The sequence below is a fragment of the Ciona robusta genome, chromosome 5, assembly GCF_009617815.1.
Source record: "Ciona robusta chromosome 5, ASM961781v2".
NCBI lineage: Eukaryota > Metazoa > Chordata > Ascidiacea > Phlebobranchia > Cionidae > Ciona > Ciona robusta.
In genome coordinates, this window is record NC_143239.1 from 3,040,904 (window position 1) to 3,060,373 (window position 19,470).

General features: G+C 35.4%; 4 protein-coding genes across 7 annotated transcripts; 2 read left to right on the forward strand and 2 right to left on the reverse strand.

Moving 5' to 3' along the window:
- Positions 1-322: 322 nt before the first annotated feature.
- Positions 323-3,428, reverse strand: LOC149735604 (GTP:AMP phosphotransferase AK3, mitochondrial-like). Of its 3 annotated transcripts, XM_089878114.1 has the most exons (7): positions 3,193-3,428; positions 2,986-3,081; positions 2,594-2,623; positions 2,045-2,167; positions 1,566-1,738; positions 1,201-1,319; positions 323-1,001 (listed from the first exon to the last, which is right to left on the reverse strand). In XM_089878114.1, the coding sequence occupies exons 1-7, from the start codon at positions 3,251-3,253 to the stop codon at positions 890-892; spliced, it is 714 nt and encodes a 237-aa protein (XP_089734240.1). In that variant the 5' UTR covers positions 3,254-3,428; the 3' UTR covers positions 323-889. The 3 variants fall into 3 exon arrangements, with proteins under 3 accessions (XP_089734240.1, XP_089734241.1, XP_089734242.1); XM_089878115.1 differs by lacking the exon at positions 2,594-2,623 and having other exon boundaries at positions 3,193-3,421; XM_089878116.1 differs by lacking the exons at positions 2,045-2,167; positions 2,594-2,623 and having other exon boundaries at positions 3,193-3,427.
- A 246-nt stretch (positions 3,429-3,674) lies between these two features.
- LOC149735605 (AP-3 complex subunit mu-1-like) lies at positions 3,675-5,744 on the forward strand. The gene has a single exon (XM_089878103.1). It carries the CDS (start codon positions 3,991-3,993, stop codon positions 5,239-5,241), a length of 1,251 nt encoding a protein of 416 aa, XP_089734229.1. The 5' UTR covers positions 3,675-3,990; the 3' UTR covers positions 5,242-5,744.
- Positions 5,745-8,192: 2,448 nt separating this feature from the next.
- Positions 8,193-10,147, forward strand: LOC149735606 (uncharacterized). The gene is made up of 6 exons (XM_089878122.1): positions 8,193-8,378; positions 8,457-8,503; positions 8,897-8,927; positions 9,375-9,418; positions 9,773-9,839; positions 9,927-10,147. The coding sequence occupies exons 1-6, from the start codon at positions 8,194-8,196 to the stop codon at positions 9,964-9,966; spliced, it is 414 nt and encodes a 137-aa protein (XP_089734248.1). The 5' UTR covers position 8,193; the 3' UTR covers positions 9,967-10,147.
- A 274-nt stretch (positions 10,148-10,421) lies between these two features.
- Positions 10,422-14,706, reverse strand: LOC149735607 (uncharacterized). Of its 2 annotated transcripts, none has more exons than XM_089878110.1 (8): positions 14,568-14,706; positions 13,815-13,955; positions 13,448-13,537; positions 13,177-13,320; positions 12,514-12,600; positions 11,723-11,863; positions 11,189-11,320; positions 10,422-10,695 (listed from the first exon to the last, which is right to left on the reverse strand). In XM_089878110.1, the coding sequence occupies exons 1-8, from the start codon at positions 14,689-14,691 to the stop codon at positions 10,634-10,636; spliced, it is 921 nt and encodes a 306-aa protein (XP_089734236.1). In that variant the 5' UTR covers positions 14,692-14,706; the 3' UTR covers positions 10,422-10,633. The 2 variants fall into 2 exon arrangements, with proteins under 2 accessions (XP_089734236.1, XP_089734237.1); XM_089878111.1 differs by lacking the exon at positions 14,568-14,706 and adding an exon at positions 14,138-14,503.
- Positions 14,707-19,470: the final 4,764 nt, after the last annotated feature.

The following is a 19,470-nucleotide window of genomic DNA, read 5'->3' on the forward strand; positions in this document are numbered from 1 at the left end:
TTATGTAAGTAGTAAGTCAGGTTTTTGCAACCAATATTCATTGCACATTCCGAATACCTACACTGGTTTCCAACTGAGCACCAAACAAACATTAACGATTGCATGAATGAGTATACACACATTGACTAATATTTAACCAATTCAATTCAGATTTTCAATCATAAACCAATTTCAACATAATGCTGTGTGAGTCTCTACAAGTATTGACACGCCTATATACTGCGGCACTCAAATGTTTGTCTTGGCAAGCCTACATTGCAAAGAACCTAATGGAAAGTTACATAAAATAAATTTGAACTCCTATCAAGGTCAACACTTTACCTTTTTAAATAATAGTTTTTTTTATATTTGTATGATAATTCATTAACACCCATTTCATAATTAATTCTTGCAAAAAATATGTAACATATGCAGTTCTACAAACAATTAAGTTAGCATTTAAAATAAATACAGTATCACACTAAAGCAGCAAAACATCCATGAAAATGTTAACAATAAAATAAATAACGAGAGCAGAATAGTGCTGATTTAACAAGTCAAACAGTCAGGTTTTGCATTAAGACACAATACCTGTTAATTGTATGAATACTTTTTAAAACACACAGTAAAAGCAATGGTTAAAATTCAAAATAGGTGACTATAGCACTATCATCTGGACGTGTATGTCTTACATAAAAACAGTAATGATAAATTTAAATACTGGTACTGCATACTAAACAGCCCACAAAACACAAGTAATCGATAAGATGAAGCAGTAAAGGTCAGTATTTGGTATCCTGCATAGCAAGGTACAAACTAACAGCATGAATGAAATAAATTGCTCTTTAGTATTATTATGTAAAACATACAGACAAGCAATTGAAGAATGATTTTGCAATGATTGATTAATTTATAATCTACTTCTGTTGACATGGGGCATTATTGTGCTCAAAAATTCTTTCACTTTGGGCCAAATTTCATCAGTTTTTGTTCCACTGTAAGAATGCAAGAGACCTCTTTCTCTGTCAAAGTAGTTTAGTGTTTATATACATAAGATTATAAATAGCTTATAGAGGATATTTCCAAGAAAAAAATAAATTGCTGTAATTGGTAATTTGTTTATGCATTAAATACACTGGGTTTTGAGCATGTAGTAATGGTTCAATAAGCAATATTTTATGCTGAAGAAAAAGATTACATTCAAGATAAAATATCTTTCACCTGTAGAAGTCAAGCAAGGGTGCAGTTTGAAGTTGATAAGTTTCCAATCTTTTTTGTACAGTCTCCGGTTTATCATCATCTCTCTGTACAAGGGGTTCTCCTGTCAAGTCATCTACACCCTGCAATACATTAACATAGTTGGTTAAAAGGCCAAGAAAAACACATGGTTGTTTTGGGAGTTGAGTTAAATATAACAAGGAAAAAGACAAAAAATCTAACATACAAGTAATTAACCTGAAAAAGTTTATAAAAACAATATTGGTAGCTGTGGATTTGTCCTTATATATTTTCTTCATATTTTATATATATATTTACCTTCAATTTTTTATATATATAAATAAGTCGCTATGATTTAAAATACCAACCGGTATTTTTGGTGGGTTGAAACCATCATTGTAAACCCTTCCACTGCTTAAATGAGTCCATCGACCACTTAAACGTTCACGAATTGTTTCAAATGGAACGTCTAAGTTTATAACACAGTCAATTTTCTCTTTTGTAGAAAGAGTCCCAGCCTGTTCAATTGTTCGTGGAAAACCTGTCATAGTAATCTTTTAGATATAATAAATGTAGTGTACTTCCAGGGAATATGCCCTGCTGAAGTCTTGCTGTGTGGCAAAAAAAGGCTGCGATTTTTATACCAGATGAGTCGCTCATGCATTGAACAATTAACAACGCTGGGTTAGGGTTACATAATTCTGTAAATATTCTTTGTTCACTACCAGGTAGGACGAAAAAGGGAAGGAAAACCTGTCCCATCTTACCCCACCCTACTAATGGATACATTGTACTTTGATAGCCTATTCTGTATCATTGTAGATTTATGTAATAAAAGTAAACCCACCATCCAGCAGCCAACTTGTACTCGTTGGTATTTTTTGAATTTGTGACAAAACCAACTCAACCACAAGTGCATCTGGTACCAGTTTTCCATCCTCTATGAACTGCTTTGCTTTTGTCCCATAAGCTAGTTATACAGACTATATATTATTATTTAAATGGATAAGTGTAAAAAACAAGCAATAGGAGGATTGGGAACTGATAGGCTGCTTAAATTTGGCGGACCTTAATCATGTGAATGTATGAGACTATGAGTGTATCATTGTAACATATTAATTCTTTCATGGCGGGGCAACTAGAGTCATTCTAACTCTTCTCCAAGTTATTATAACCAAGGTTATCATTGAGTTGAGGAGGCAATTGCTATTAAGCACCTCGCTGAAGGACTTACACGCCAACAATGGTAGCAGTATTAAGCTTCGAGCCCATATCCCATGAATCAGTTGTGTTTATAAAAATACTTTGTTAGTAAAAACACGCTTGTAAACAGTGTTATTGCTACCACTCAAATCATGAAAAGTTAGTCATTACTACAATTCAACCAAACCCCCACCTCTCCTTGAGATATAAACAATACTTTGATCTGGCACATAAAAGTAATACATTACATTTATGTAATATGAATTGAGTATATCAATGATAATGTAATTCATACCAATGCATGAACAAAATCGTACAATAAAAAACAATAATTTTAAGCAGAATTTAGAATATAAAAAATAGGAAAAAGGGATACTATGATTGGTCAAGAGTGATATGCTGAATGTGTACGATTTAAACACCATCATAAAAAATATTGTTTGAAAATCCTACACTGTCTTTTGGTCAAAATTTATGGGTGACATTCTGTTTTTTTGGCTGCAATCAAAAGCAACCTGAATATCCACAGAATGCTGTCATACATCCTATACATAATTTTAGAATGACAAGAATGGACATACATACTTGACTGTTCCGCAATTTCAGCACGTAACATGTCACCGCTGGAAAGGTGCTGCATATCAAAATCACGTATGATTCTTGCAGAGACTGTCCCTTTTCCTATAAAACATTAACCCTTACCAGAAATATAAATAGCAAAAAAGTACACAGACATTATTAAAATGTACAAGCACAAAATATTGTCAATTTTATATTAAACATTGCACATACCTGATCCAGGTGGTCCCATAATAATAGCATGGACTGCTTTTCTTAATAAAGTCAGCCTCATCGTGGTATCGTTTGACTGACTGTTGTTATTGCTGGATGCAAACAACAATATCAGCAATGCAATAAGCCTTATACTTGCAATTCGTGACCCAATTTTGCAATATTAATAAATAAACAAACCGACTGAAGGCACTCAAGCGTGTAAACACGTCACTCACGTGCAACGATGTTGCCAACTACAAATCTGATGTTTTTTATTTATGCATTAATAAACTATATAACGATACAGCAGAATATCTATTTGATACTAAAACATAGCATATATATGTAGTCAGTAATTTAGATAAAAAATTATCGATTTCCTTCATCTTAAGATTGTACAGTTTGATTTTCTAATTCCCGATGGCAACACTTATTTCAGATTCCCCACTTTCATAAACCAAATGCGAAGCGATCATGTCCAAGCGTATAGTTGTAATTTTTTCTAAGATTTTAAACTTATTAGTATTTGTTTCAGGAGCAGAAAAGTAATCTAAGAAAGTTCTATTTTTGCAGTGTAGTTTTACGATTGAATATAGTTTTATTTATGTTGTAACAAATGTCGTGTCACTGTCACTTAATCCGATCGTATTCCCGTATAAATAAATGTAGCTTATATTGTAATGGTTATCGTAAAATATATATATATATATATATCGTTAAATTGTATACCTATTGCCCATATTCACCACATGCATTGAAATTAAGATATATTTTAGAAACATATTAGGTTTTTAAGTAGAATCTACAGGTTTCAATATGATTCATAGCCTGTTCATGATAAATACCCACCATGATATTTTCATGGAAAAGCACTGGAAAACTGCCGTGAAACGGTCAATTTGTGATTACTTCTTTACTGCTCTGGAAAAGGCATCTAGTCCTGAAGATATACCACCAGTTATCACTACCCCACACCACTACTTGATAACAGTTTACAGAGACAGGTTGTACTTTGTATCTGTGATCGCTAAAGAAGTTCAACCTTTATTCGTCATTGAGTTTCTGCATCGTATAATGGATACTTTCGTGGAATATTTCAACGAATGCACTGAGAGAGTGATCAAGGAGAATTATGTTGTAGTGTACGAGCTTCTAGAAGAAATGCTGGATAATGGTTTCCCTCTTGCCACCGAAAGTAATGTGTTAAAAGAATTGATTAAACCACCAAATATTTTACGTACTGTTGTGAACTCAGTAACAGGCCAAAGCAATGTTGCAGATCATTTGCCGACAGGTCAGCTTTCAAATGTTCCGTGGAGAAGAACTGGAGTCAAATACGCAAGCAATGAGGCTTACTTCGATATCACTGAAGAAGTTGATGCAATTATTGATAGATCTGGATCCACTGTCTTTGCGGAAATCCATGGGAGTATTGATGCTTGTGTTAAACTTACAGGGATGCCGGATTTGACGTTATCGTTTGTAAATCCAAGGATGCTGGATGATGTGAGTTTTCATCCTTGCATCCGCTTTAAACGCTGGGAGACGGAGAAGGTTTTGTCATTTGTCCCCCCAGATGGTAATTTCACCCTTTGCTCATATCATATTGGATCTCAAGGAATGGTATCTATACCGATATATGTAAAGCACAATGTTCATTATGCTGGTACTGGGGGGAAGTTTGAGGTCTCAGTTGGATCTCGGCACACAATGGGAAAAATCATAGAGGATCTAAAAATCTCAGCAATAATGCCAAAACAGGTAACCAATGTAAACCTCATGCCAAGTCAGGGAGAATACAGCTACAATCCTGTTGAAAAGGAAGTGGTTTGGGATGTAGGAAGAATGGCTCCTGGTAAACCTCCATCAATTAAAGGGGTTTTAAGCTTGCAGGCTGGAGTGCCAGCCCCAGAAGAAAAGCCAACACTTACAGTGCATTTTCGGATACAGCAGTTGGCAATTTCAGGTCTGCGTGTTAATAGACTCGATATGTATAGTGAAAAATACAAGCCATTCAAGGGGGTGAAGTATATTACCAAAGCTGGGAAGTTTCAAGTTCGTACCTAAAGATCTGTTTATGTTTAGGCGAGAAATTATATAAATTACTACAAATTTTAGATGTTGGTTTTTACCAAATCATCTGTAAAACGTTACTTTATTTGTTGTTGTAGTATGTATACAACATAAAACTACAAAATTTAAGAATAAGTAAAAGACAATAAATGAAGGACAAAGGTAGAAGTGAAAAAAAGAGTTTATTGGGCTCCAGAAATATATTGTATAACCTTAGTTTTGTATGTTAAGTGAGTGTAAACCATAAAGCATGGTTGAAGTAATGTAGGACAATATTAAGAGATTTAGTTAGCTTAACAAATAAAAACAAATATTAAAAGTTCAATTTAACCACAATTTTATAATAGGCTAATGTGACAGGTTGTGGGAAACTTATAAATTGTTCTAACGTAAAGTTGTTTGTAGCTATGTGATATTGTTGTGTACTTGTGTTCATATATTCTTTGTTGGACTGCATCCACCAATCATGCAATAAATACTAAAACAGCCAAAGAAAATGTATTATTGTTTATTGATATAACTGACCAGAACAACCTATTGAAGAATGGAAATTGCAGAAAAGAAAACTAAACAAATGAAGTAGTAACTCAATCGAAAGTGAATTGTTCAGAATTACATGCGCACAGTACAGTCTTTTTTTCTTCCACTTCTAAGAATTGTTGAATCACTCTTTGAATGGCTTCTTAACAAATATGTGGTTTCACATATATTTGGTTTAGGAGACATTATACGTCTAGCGGGACGCTTGGGAGATTTTGCGGACTTGGAACACCCTGATAACCTACTGGTTGAACATATATTTGCTTTAGGAACCAATATACTTCTAGCAGACCGCCGACAAGATTTTGCGGACTTGGAACACCCCGAAAACCTACTGGTTGAATCAGTAGGAATATTTGACTGAGGTAAAATACGTTGCTCCAAATAGTCGTTTCCATCAGTACTACTGCTGTCTTCTGAACTGAAGTCGGTTTTCATTCGGAGTGTACCATTTTTCCTTTTATTTAAAACAGGTTTTCTTTTTTGATTTGAGATGTTTTCTTTGTCAAATTCTTTGCTAATATTACTTTTTCTTAAATGCCTAGACTTCCTGCCTTTTGGTGAAACAAATATAATGTCATTATCTTCGCTATCAGATGAACTTTCCAAGTGAACAACTCTTTGGTGGGTCTTTGGTTTGGATTTGAGCGCGCACAGCTCTGGTGAGTTAGTCTGAACTACATGGTTCAGTGTTTTTCTTTGAGAAGACTTAGATGGTTTTGATGTAGCAACCTTGCTACCACAGGGTGTTTTAGAATTTTTTACTAATTTTTTTGGGGAACTTATCATGCAGGTTTTTGATTTCCTCGAAATAATTTTTTTGTTGCTACTTTTACGCATTGTGGGTGAATTCATACTAAGTTGTTTTAGATCTATAGATAACAGTTTACTTGGTGTTTCTGATTGATGTTTTGAAGTCACTGACGAACTGGAAGGTGATCTAATGAAGGTTTTTTTCTTTGATGCTTCGTTTTCGCTCTTCGGTGTACAAAGTGTATTTGTTTTAGTTTTTCTTAAACTAACACTATGAGAAGACACCGTATGTTGATCCTTCAATGTTTTTGGAATCCATTCCAGCGGATCGAAAAAATCATCTTCTGAACTATTTACGCCCACAGGGCTCATACTTGGAGTCAAGTAAGGAGCATTATCACTGGATAGTTCGAATTGTTGTAAAATCCCACTGCCACTGTCTGAGAAAATATTATCACTTGAAAAAGAGCTGCTTTTGTCAAAGTCGTTAGAAGGGGGTGGGGATAATGAATGCTTTTTTGCAAGCTCATTGCAGACTTTTGAAATTGCAGTAAAATGCGAGACCGACAAAATGCTCATTGTATCAAAATCATTTTGGCGCGGCATGTCCAAACAACTGCTAGTATGCGCAGTACGTTTACTTTGTGAAAGTACGGGCAACTCAAATATATCTGAACATCTTGAAGAAGAAAAGCTCTCTTCTAAATAATCCAACTTCTTTTTGCATTTAGTATTGCAGCTGTCTGAACTAGACGACAACGATAGGTAAATATCTGAAGATCTTCCATCTGCATCATCATCTGATAAGTCGGACAGGACATGCCCAGTCAATGTATCAATGACAGAAGAATTTACATCATCTGGAATATTTTCATATTTTGCGATTATTTTAGAAATATCTCGAGTAAATTGATCCTTGGACAGCAATGACAGATTGCTGCGCAGTGATTCCATTCTGTAATGTATAAAGGGTGTTTCAACGTGGAATTTATAAAGAAGGCATTAAATTCATACAAAGTTTAGTAGGTAGGAACCCCCTACATATAATACACTTAAACTCGCATATCACATATAGTAGATTTGTAGTTAACATCTATTATTTTAAGTTTATGTATATGCAGTCTAGTAGGCGTATGGTTTATATGTTATACTGGTAAAATAAACGCAATCAAATTGGTTTCAGATTTTAATAAAAATATTTAAACGAATAGATTGTCATAAAAATGTTAGTCTTTCTACTGGTGAAATAGTCTATTACACACATTTCTCTTTCACTTCTTTACAAATGTTTTACGCTAATATAAATAGTACAAACGTGTGCATATCTGCTATGACAGACAGCAGAAATGAGCTTACTTGAAAAATTGCTATGGCAAAGTAAAAATTTTTTGTTAGTTTCGATTTTGGCGCCAATCAATTTGCATAGAAATATAAAGTGTTTGATGAGAATAGGGGAACTGCGAATCAAGACCAACGATGTATTAAAACAAATGTCTAGAACTCATGTTAGGTCAGTGCACATTATAAAGTATTGTGCTGTTATACACACACAAAGTTTCACGTATGAAGTTATTTAGAACTATCAGCCAATTTGGTTTCGCAGAAAAGACAGGAAATTGTTCTTTGAAATTGTTAAGCCTTCCACAGTAAAGCATGTTTACGCCTGCCGATTGTACAGAACGTTATCCATCGTTTTATAACAGTTTTAGACGCAACGTAGCAAAGAGCATGCAGTTGACAGCTAACATTTCTGCTCTATTGGCCCTATTTTTGATATGCCAATTAGTAACTTCAGCTTCTGGATATTTTATAAGCTCTTCTTCGGATTGCACAGAATCGTAAGTCAAACTAAAGCTTATTCTCTTGGTCAAACTGTGCATGGATAAAAGTAATTATTTGAACTTGTTTTATTTTAGAGTCATTAACGGAAAGAAGCATTCGGAATGCATATATAGTGGGACGGGTAAGATTGCTGCGTTAAGTAACATTAGGGTGGGTAAAATGGGACACCTCTTCATGTTACTTTCTCGTCCCATTTGGGAGTAAAGAAAAAACATTCAAAGAGGTATTAAAGCGTATTAATGACTTACATCGACTGTTGTTTATTGTTTAAAACACCATCGGGATATTTGGATATTATGTGCTAAAGTGTCCTATTTTACCCCACAGTATACTATATGTGCCTGTGCATTATATCGGCGCCCTAGCTACGTCATAAGCTATTACTGAATATCGAAACGATCATTACAAAGCATGTTGCAACGTATAGTTATACCATTTTAACGTAAACTTATCATTACTTTTGGGAAGCAATAAAACCTGTGTTCTATATATCAATACTTTATCATTGTTTCAGGTGATAAGGCAGGGAATACATGCACCACAAAGTAAGTTTAAACACCCGCACAGTGTGATTTAATCGTTTATCCATAATAATGCACTGCTGCGGTAAATTAGACTCTATACATATTATTATATATAATCTAAATGTATGTATATGTATATATATATAGTATAGCCTACCGTGGGGTAAGATGGAATGCTGTTATAACACCTTTGAATCCCATACTGATCGTATTTGAACATTCAACAACATCATTTAAATTGTAAAACATTAAAACTGTAAACATTCTAAATGAGAAAACAGAATGAAATGGTGTCCCACCATACCCCACCCCGCTATATATCTATACACAATATGAAGTTATAAACGTGGTCGTATATATAGGCCTATATATAAGTGAGTTATAGGCTACTAAAACATTTATTTGTATGAGTATAAAACTAAAGCCTATTTGAATTGAAACTTTAATAAAGATTGTTGCTCTTTTTAGATGTGTCGACGGCAAATGTACTTCGAGTTGCGCCAAGTTGTCAGGTAAGACCCTACTACGCTATTGGCTCTAAAACCCTAATAACATTAACTAAAGAAAGTCTGTATCAGACAGGTAATGTCTGTATATAGTAGGGGGAGGGGGGACGGGAAATCCTTATCACACCATATCCAAATATCCTGGTCGTGTTTTAAACAATAAGCAACAGTATAGGGGTCCTATAAGGATATGGTTTTATATGTCTTTGAATGTTCTTTGCTTACTACCAAACAGGATGAGAAAATAAAATGAAAAGGTGGCCCATCTCCCCACCGTACTATATTTAATTTATTACTATTGTCACGTTTATTAAATATTGATTTAATAATTGGCAATAGTTACTGTAATTTAAATTACAGAAGGTGCAGACTGTTTGTCGTCGCTGACAGATTCACAAATCTTGTCGATGAAATTGAAAGATATTATGTGAGTATGGTGCATACAATTTAAAATGCACACTACAAAGTGCAGATTTGTGTTAAGCAACTTTTTAATGGTAAATTATTTATACAGAGAGGTTTGCTCCGTGGGTAACGCTGAGACAGATTCTTAGATCAAACTTGAGTCATAACTTAAAGAACTTGACATTTACGACTAAAAGTCACGGAACTGTTTCTATAAATATTCGGATACAACAGCAGCTATATATGTTTTGGTGTATAAAACTGTATACGGTATAATAGTCTATATTACGGATCAACGTTATAAACATGTTAATAAAATAATAAAAAGCATTTGTTGAAGGAGATCTTATTTAAACGAAATTATATTGATTGCCCGATATCAAAATCCGTCGGCTGTTTTTGAATACGAAATTTGGATACTAGAAGTTTTTTATGCTGTTATCCTCAGTTAAGACGCCTTGTGAGGCTTAGCTTTTTGAGCTTCGAGTTCTGTTGTTGTGTCTGTTCAAGGAACCTAACTTAATATATATGTATATATCTATATACTTAATATATACAGTTAACAATACTAAAATAACAGCACATAGTATACTGACTTAATATATACAGTACACAGTAATTTAATTGCATAAATAGTTTATGAACGTGGCAAACACGGCGTTTCAAGGATGATCTTCCTGATTGGCCTGAATGTTTGCTTCATAACCCTGGGTTTCTAATTGTTGGTGAAGGCGGCCGCGTAACGTATCTTGCTAAGGTTTCACTTTTTTGTTTCATCTAAAACAATGTGGTATCTTAAAAGGAAAGTTTTCTCTTTCACTTTTTTGTTTCATCCACGATAGTTACCAAGTCTTCTTTTGCTCTCTCTGTTAAATTCTCTGCAAAATGAATACGATTGAAACAATAACACAGCGTCCTGAGAAAACCATAACGCCCAAAATAAAGAAAATCTTGTAGGTACGGTGGGGTAGGACAGGACATCTTTAGCGCATACTATTTAAATATCCTCTACATGTTTTAATAATCAACTAACAGTCTATGTGAGTCGTAATGATAAGGTTTTGTATTTACGTGAATGTTTTCTGTTTACTACAAAATGTGACGAGAAATAGAATGCAAATAGGTCCCATCTTGCCCCACTCCACTATATAGTAATATGGGGTAAGATGGGATACCGTTAGCACCTTAATCCTTCCTAATCGTGTTTTAAACAATTAGGAACAAACTTTTGGAGGCGCAGGGCTACAGTAATATATTTCTGTTATTTTTTTCTGTTTACTACCAAATAAGACAAAAATTATAGTTAAAATATATCCCATTTTACCCCACTCTATAAAATAACATTGCGCAATTATAAATTGCGACACCAACCTGCGATGCCGGACGCGGCGGTACTGCTGCTTGCGAGATTTGTTAATGAAGAAACGTTCAGGGTTGAAGATGGAACTTTCCCAGGCAGTGAGGTTGCAAAAGACTGAAGAACTGAACTAGACGAAGACGCTTCTGCAATTTATTTATTGTTTAAACCTTAAACATGTTAAAAATGCATGGACGTGAATGTATAGTAACTTGTTTACCGTCACCTTTGACGGAATAAGGCAGTCGTGACAACACGGATGTTGTATTTCATACACCTCGTGCCGCTTCTAGGGTGGGGAAGATGGGGCACTTTTAGCACAAAATATCTTAATATTCTGATCGTGTTTTAAACAATTAACAACTGTCCATGGGGGTCGTGAGGATACGATTTTATAATTATTTGGATTTTTTCTATTTACTACCAAATGGGACGAGAAAATGGAAGGATAAGGTGTTCCATCTTTCCCCACCCTACCATATATGCTCTGTTTATATTATAAACAGTATAGCAACCAACCTTGCGTCGTTATGAGCTTGGGAACATACCTGGAACTGCTACGGATGCCTTTTTTACCATTGATTTTAAAAAATGTACTTTTGAAGAAATTTTTGACACTGCACCACTCTGTAAATCTTTCACTGCCGCTGTGCTGCTATCGGGTAGCATGGAAGCGCGCCGCTGTATTCCTGTAAAATGTAAACAGATTTTAAGGAAAAGAATGTAAATTAGGTTCCGATTGGTGCAATAATCAAATGCACTGAGTAAATTTAACGAGAGTGTCGTGTGTATTGCTATAGCTTTGACGTGACTATTTAAACAGCATGACCACTACAGTCAATAAATTATAAATACAGTCAGATTCCATTACGTTTTTGTGTTTTGATCGTTGTGTTTTCGAAATAGATTTATTTATACAGTTTATTCGAATTTAATATAACAACTGTGTCGTAAAGAACCTATGTAATTATTACATATGTCGCAACTGTTGTATTTGCTTAAAGTGACACGCCTTAGCGTGTTTTCCTGCAACTAACGAAACTATATTTCTGCTCGGCGAACTACAGACGTAGTTCTGTTTAAAAGTGGCTGTACACAGTATCCGGCATTCGAATTCGCTTGCGAAGTCATATGCAAACCCATTACCGAGTTCCGCATGCGGCAGCGAAACCCGGACAAAACAGACAAAACGTACGAATTCCGGATACTGAGTATACAGCCAACTTAAAACGTATTTCGGCTATTCTATGTCATGTCGGGTACAGTGAATGCCGCCAATTTACGATTAAAAACGAGATTAGTTTCTATATATTAATCACGTTTATTATGTACACTTCACCTTCCAAACTTGGGAGGCCGCTCATTCCCAACAGTTGTTGGCCATCTTTATCACCCCCAGCAACAAGTTCTGATGGAACTCCAATACCTATACACGGTTACACTTGGGTATGGTTAACAGTTTTGTATTAACTTATGTATAAGTTTGTGGTAATTAAACAATAGTGCTACATCTATATAGTAGGGTGGGGGGAAATGGGACACCTTTAAACTATATTTTCTCGTCCTATTAGTAGTGAACAAAGAACATTTAACGAATTATAAAACTACATCCTCACGATTCCCATACGTATAGATCTACTATGCATCTACATGCTTTGCCACAAGTTCACGTTTCTTTGTTATGATCATTAATTGCGTTGCGTTGCGCACTCATTGTGCGGTGCGCCTTTTTTCTTTTTCTGCCACGTGCGTGCTTTTTGCCAGTTGTAAGTTTTTAGGCAGTTCTAGAGGTTACAGTTATAGTGAAGTTGTATCGTTGTGTGGGAAATATATGTGGTTGACTTACTTGGTTTTTGGGCTGTATATCTAGAAGTGTATACCAGTTTTATAATGACCCCATTTGCAGTGTTTTGTATTTGATACTTATATAAACAGCCTATTGGTGCAGGTTGACCGTTAAGGTATACTGTGTAAGCAACGTTACTGGAAACTGATGACATACCTGGAACTGCTACGGATGCTCTTTTTACCATTGATTTTAAAAAAGGTACTTTTGAAGATATTTTTGACATTGCACCACTTTGTAAATCTTTCACTGCCGCCGTGCTGCTACCCGCGGGTAGCATGGAAGCGCGTCGCTGTATATCTGTAAGGGCATATATTGGCAACGTTGAATTAACATTTAGTATGTGTAGCAAAAACAAAGCGCCACTCGTATGTTCTTATATACCAGACTTCTACAAACTTATATCATTTTTCAATCAGTTAACTACCTGCTCCCAAAGAGGCGAGGTCACTGCCTTCAGTTTCTTGGCCTGCTTCACCACCCCCAACAGCGCTCAATTCTTGTGGTATTGGTATACCTAAATTAATACATATAGTAGGGTTGGGAAAGTTGTGACACTTTCAGCACATAATATCCAAATATCCTAATCGTATTTTAAACAATTAACAACGGTTTATGAAAGTCGCGAGGATACGGTTTTTTAACTCTTTAAATATTCTTTGTTTATTACCAAATGGGACGAGAAATTAGCATAAAAAGGTGTCCCATCTTACCCACCCTACTATACAAAAGTAATATGTATAATAATCATTAATGAGCATAAAGTCTGACTTAGGTAAAAATTAACAACATACCTGGAACTGCTACGGATGCTCTTTTTAACACCGACTTCATAAAAGGTACTTTGGAAGATATTTTTGTCATTGCACCTCTTTGTAAATCTTTCACTGCCGTGGTGCTGCTACCGGGTAGCATGGAAGCGCGTCGCTGTATGTCTGTAAGGGTATATATAGGTAAACCAACGTTTTAACGTTTATGTGTACGAATTGCGAAGCGCCACTCATTGGTATCACGTCTGCTAGCATATACATACTTTTATGTATTGAATATAGAACTAAAATTTACTACACATTGCGAATGCGATGCGTGTAGATATCACGTCTGCAGAATAAGTTACCTGTAACAGTAAACATAACTTTAATAGACTTTGTGGTTGACTGAGTATCTATAAATTTTTCTTACTGTTGGTTTACCGGATTAAAATCCCAATATGACCAGAAATAAACACTATTACACCCTTTTGAGTAACTTATTTATCATGGCGGGACAACGACTTATAATACTGCTGAAGTTCTGTCTCACGCATACCTCGTGTCCGCTTACGGCTACATGTTTTCATTAACAAAGGGCTGAAAATTTAGACATTTCATAAAAACATAATACCACTGGGAATTGGAACAATTGACGTTCATTGTCCTATCTAATTGCACATATGCCCAAAATGGTTACAGCGTTGAGCCTTGTACCCGTATACACCCTCTGTGCTAGCGGCTTGCCGCTTTGCCACGCTGGGCGTTATCAGATATACGCTAATAAATAAAAAATACCTTCTCCGAAAGAGGCGAAGCCACCACCTTCAGTTCCTTGGCCTGCTTCACCACCCCCTGGAAATGCAATACCCAAATTAATAGTTAGTACATATAGTATGGTGGAAAAGTATGGGACATTCATTTTTTTGGTCCTATTAGGTATATATAGTAAACAAAAAATATTGACAGAATTATGCAACCGTTTCTTAGTAACTCTAAAAAAGTGTTGGTAATTGTTTAAAATACGACCAGAAAATAAAGGGTGCTAACAGTAACCACCTTACTCCACATTACTGTATGTGCAAAACCTTTAAATATACTTGGCATACACAACATATGATGCGAAAAACTCCGTATAGACCAACCTCCCAGATGAAGAGACGATCGCGACTGTGAAGTGTTTATTGGTGAAGTGTTTGTTGGAGTAATGGCGTTCCTCCTGGTGCTATTTCTCGCAGGTGGTGCTTCTTCATCATTTTCGTCAATTACTCCAAGCAGGATAAGGACAGGTCCAAGCTTAGTTGTAACTGCGAGGATTGATACACAGTAAGTGATGCTTTTAGTTTTAATTATGTGTAAGCAGTATTACCGAACGTGAATTCATAAGAAGGTAACTTAGCTTTAGCCAACAAAAGCAGGCATTATAATAAATTTTACAAAATTGTTAAAACAATTGCGTTTAAAATATGACTATACCATAAAAATACGTTTACAGAAAAAATCGCGTCGAACCATATTTAAGATAATAAATTAATAATTATCAGAAAAATGACTTTTTAAGCTCTATATCGTACCATATATCCCAGGTGGGGTCTTCTTTAGTTTCGGCAATAATCTAAAATTAAAATAAATGAAGTTTTATTTTACGTGAATAAAAATAAACACCGCAAAAACGTAGGAAAAATCGTCAAAAATACTAGGTTATTTTTAAATTCCAACATGCTTATTTAAAGGATAAAAAGTATACGAACTGTTCAGTCGCATCATATTCTTACTTTTTGCCTATTTTTTTGCACATTGCTATCAATGCCTTTAGACCGATTACCATGGTCGCGGCAGTCGCTCCCGTTGCGGCTGCAGTTGCTCCTAAGCTTGGTGGTGTGACTGCTGCAACTGTAAACATATAGAAGAATAAATATTCCATTATTTATGGCTTAGCATTCTGTCGAACATAACATAACAGAAATTTTGTTTATGTCTCCGAATACAGCAACGAAAATAGGATTATAAGAGCGAAAATAAGGTAATTTGCAGTAAAACGACAGTCGTTTAAAATACGCTACCGGTAAAGACTACTTAAGTTAAACTGTCAAAAATACGTAGCTGTACAATGTGTTTATTATCGGTGTTGTGTGACCTTGTGCAGCGCACAAATAGACTGTGCAAGAATAATTCTATGAAGTGTTTTTAATTTAGTACTTACAAACGTCAGCGCGAATAATTCCAGTACTGTGCACAGACAGGACACTAAAATCATACCCTTTATATAACCCGCCAAATACTTGGAATGATTTAGGTACTAGTATCGGTCCCGTGTATAGATTAACAAGTCGCTATGACATATACACAGCATCCATTCTAAACAAAGTGTCGTCTCATTGTGTACTATATAAATTACTTGGAAAATAATAAACCGCTACACATGCCACGTGTAAAGATGTGTTGCAATTTAAACTGTGTCTTGACCTTAGCACCTATAAGTGAGTAAACGTATAGTTTACCCGCCGCAATTTTAAGTATAAATTCGTAATGGTTTATCACGTTGTTGTTTTTTTATATACAGTAGGACACATTTTTATTATATTTTCTGGTCCCATTTGAAAGCAAAATAAGAGCATTAAAAGAATTATAAAACCGCAGCCTTATGACACCCATAGATCATTGTTAATTAATTGTTTGAAATACGACCAGGATGTTTAGATGTTATATGCTAAAAGTGTCCCGTCTTCCCCCACCCTATACTACATCTTATTTAACGTCTATGATCAAGAAATAGGCAATTGTTTTTCCTGCCGAAATATATAAACCGTCATGGTATTACAAAAAAAAAGATAACTGAATGTCAAAAACATCTTACTATTAATTAAGTCTTCCGTAAATATAAAAGCATAAGGTGGCAACATACGTGAAAAGGCATGTATGGCATGCACCTTGGGTGATATTCTCGTCTCGACTAAAGTTAGTAGGTCACGGTCACTCTATTAGTTACTGTGATTTTTAGCAGGCCGACTACAATTTAGTCAGTGTATTTTCACGTTTAGTCGGCCAACTAAATTTCTGTGCGTTACCTATTTCAGAAGTTAGTCGGTCAAAAGTTGCTGACTAAAGTTTAATCGGGCGACTAAAATCAAAATTAAATTTGGGCGGCGACAAGTTTAGTCTTACCTGATTGGGTAGTTGTGCTTGGTTGTGTTGTTTCTGTTTGTAAAGTTGTGCTGTTCTGTGTTTCTGTTGTCATGCCAATTGTTGTTGTAATCTCTGATGGAACATAAAGTGATGTGAGAACAAAGAGTAATGTGAGCACGTAAAGTAAAATAATTAAAACTTTTTGTAAAACTTAAACATAATTAATCGTTTATAATTACGTGGAGCAAAAGTTGAAGTTTCCTTTTTCGTTGACTCTTGTTTTATTTCCTCAGTCGTTGTGATCCTTTTCGTGGTGGTTGCTAAGTACAGTATTTATTTAGTTAAACCGAAAGTAAATATATTATTTAATTGGCAGTGTTCAATATGACATAGGCCTACTCACTGGATATTGATGGTGTAGGTTTACTAGTTATGGTTGTGGATTCCGTGAGACTGGGTGTTGTGGTGGCCACAGTGGTAATGTATGTTGAAGTTGTTTGTGTCTGGTTAACTGTTGTTGTTGCTTGAGTAGTATCTTCTGTCGGTATGTGTGTTGTACTTGCTTCTGTAATATTGTGCGTTGAAGTTGGCCTTGTCTGTGGAAACGTTGTTGTTGCTTCTGTTGTTTCTCCTGTAAAGTTGTATGTTGTAGAAACTTCTGTCTGTGGAAACGTTGTTGTTGCTTCTGTTGTTTCTTCTGTAATATTGTACGTTGTGAAAACTTCTGTCTGTGGAAACGTTGTTGTTGCTTGTGTTGTTTCTTCTGTAATATTGTACGTTGTGGAAACTTCTGTCTGTAGAAACGTTGTTGTTGCTTGTGTTGTTTCTTCTGTAATATTGTACGTTGTAGAAACTTCTGTCTGTGGAAACATTGTTGTTGCTTGTGTTGTTTCTTCTGTAAAATTGTACGTTGTAGAAACTTCTGTCTGTGGAAACATTGTTGTTGCTTGTGTTGTTTCTTCTGTAAAGTTGTACGTTGTAGATACTTCTGTCTGTGGAAACGTTGTTGTTGCTTGCGTTGTTTCTTCTGTAAAATTGTACGTTGTAGTTACTTCTGTCTGTGGGAACGTTGTTGTTGCTGGTGCTGTTTCTTCTGTAAAATTGTACGTTGTGGAAACTTCTGTCTGTGGAAACGTTGTTGTTGCTTGTGTTGTTTCTTCTGTAATATTGTACGTTGTAGAAATTTCTGTCTGTGGAAACGTTGTTGTTGCTTGTGTTGTTTCATCTGTAATATTGTACGTTGTAGAAATTTCTGTCTGTGGAAACGTTGTTGTTGCTTGTGTTGTTTCATCTGTAATATTGTACGTTGTTGAAACTTCTGTCTGTGGAAACGTTGTTGTTGCTTGTGTTGTTTCTTCCGTAATATTGTACGTTGTTGAAACTTCTGTCTGTGGGAACGTTGTTGTTGCTTCTGTTGTTTTTTCTGTTATGTTGTACGTTGTAGAAACTTCTGTCTGTGGGAACGTTGTTGTTGCTTGTGTTGTTTCTTCTGTAATATTGTACGTTGTTGAAACTTCTGTCTGTGGAAACGTTGTTGTTGCTTGTGTTGTTTCTTCTGTAAAGTTGTACGTTGTAGATACTTCTGTCTGTGGAAACGTTGTTGTTGCTTGCGTTGTTTCTTCTGTAAAATTGTACGTTGTAGTTACTTCTGTCTGTGGGAACGTTGTTGTTGCTGGTGCTGTTTCTTCTGTAAAATTGTACGTTGTGGAAACTTCTGTCTGTGGAAACGTTGTTGTTGCTTGTGTTGTTTCTTCTGTAATATTGTACGTTGTAGAAATTTCTGTCTGTGGAAACGTTGTTGTTGCTTGTGTTGTTTCATCTGTAATATTGTACGTTGTAGAAATTTCTGTCTGTGGAAACGTTGTTGTTGCTTGTGTTGTTTCATCTGTAATATTGTACGTTGTTGAAACTTCTGTCTGTGGAAACGTTGTTGTTGCTTGTGTTGTTTCTTCCGTAATATTGTACGTTGTTGAAACTTCTGTCTGTGGGAACGTTGTTGTTGCTTCTGTTGTTTTTTCTGTTATGTTGTACGTTGTAGAAACTTCTGTCTGTGGGAACGTTGTTGTTGCTTGTGTTGTTTCTTCTGTAATATTGTACGTTGTTGAAACTTCTGTCTGTGGAAACGTTGTTGTTGCTTGTGTTGTTTCTTCCGTAATATTGTACGCTGTTGAAACTTCTGTCTGTGGGAACGTTGTTGTTGCTTGTGTTGTTTCTTCTGTAATATTGTACGTTGTAGAAACTTCTATCTGTGGAAACGTTGTTGTTGCTTGTGTTGTTTCTTCTGTAATATTGTACGTTGTAGAAACTTCTGTCTGTGGGAACGTTGTTGTTGCTTGTGTTGTTTCTTCTGTAAAGTTGTCTGTTGTAGAAACTTCTGTCTGTGGAAACGTTGTTGTTGCTTCTGTTGTTTCATCTGGAATGTTGTACGTTGTTCTTGTTTCTGTTGTATTATCATCTGTCGGGCTGTATAGAATTGTAGCTTTAGTTGTTGCAGTCGCTTCATTTAAACCGTTTGAAAGTGTTTCTTCTGTAAGAGATTTTAATTGATTTCAACACACTAATCGTTTAGACCGCA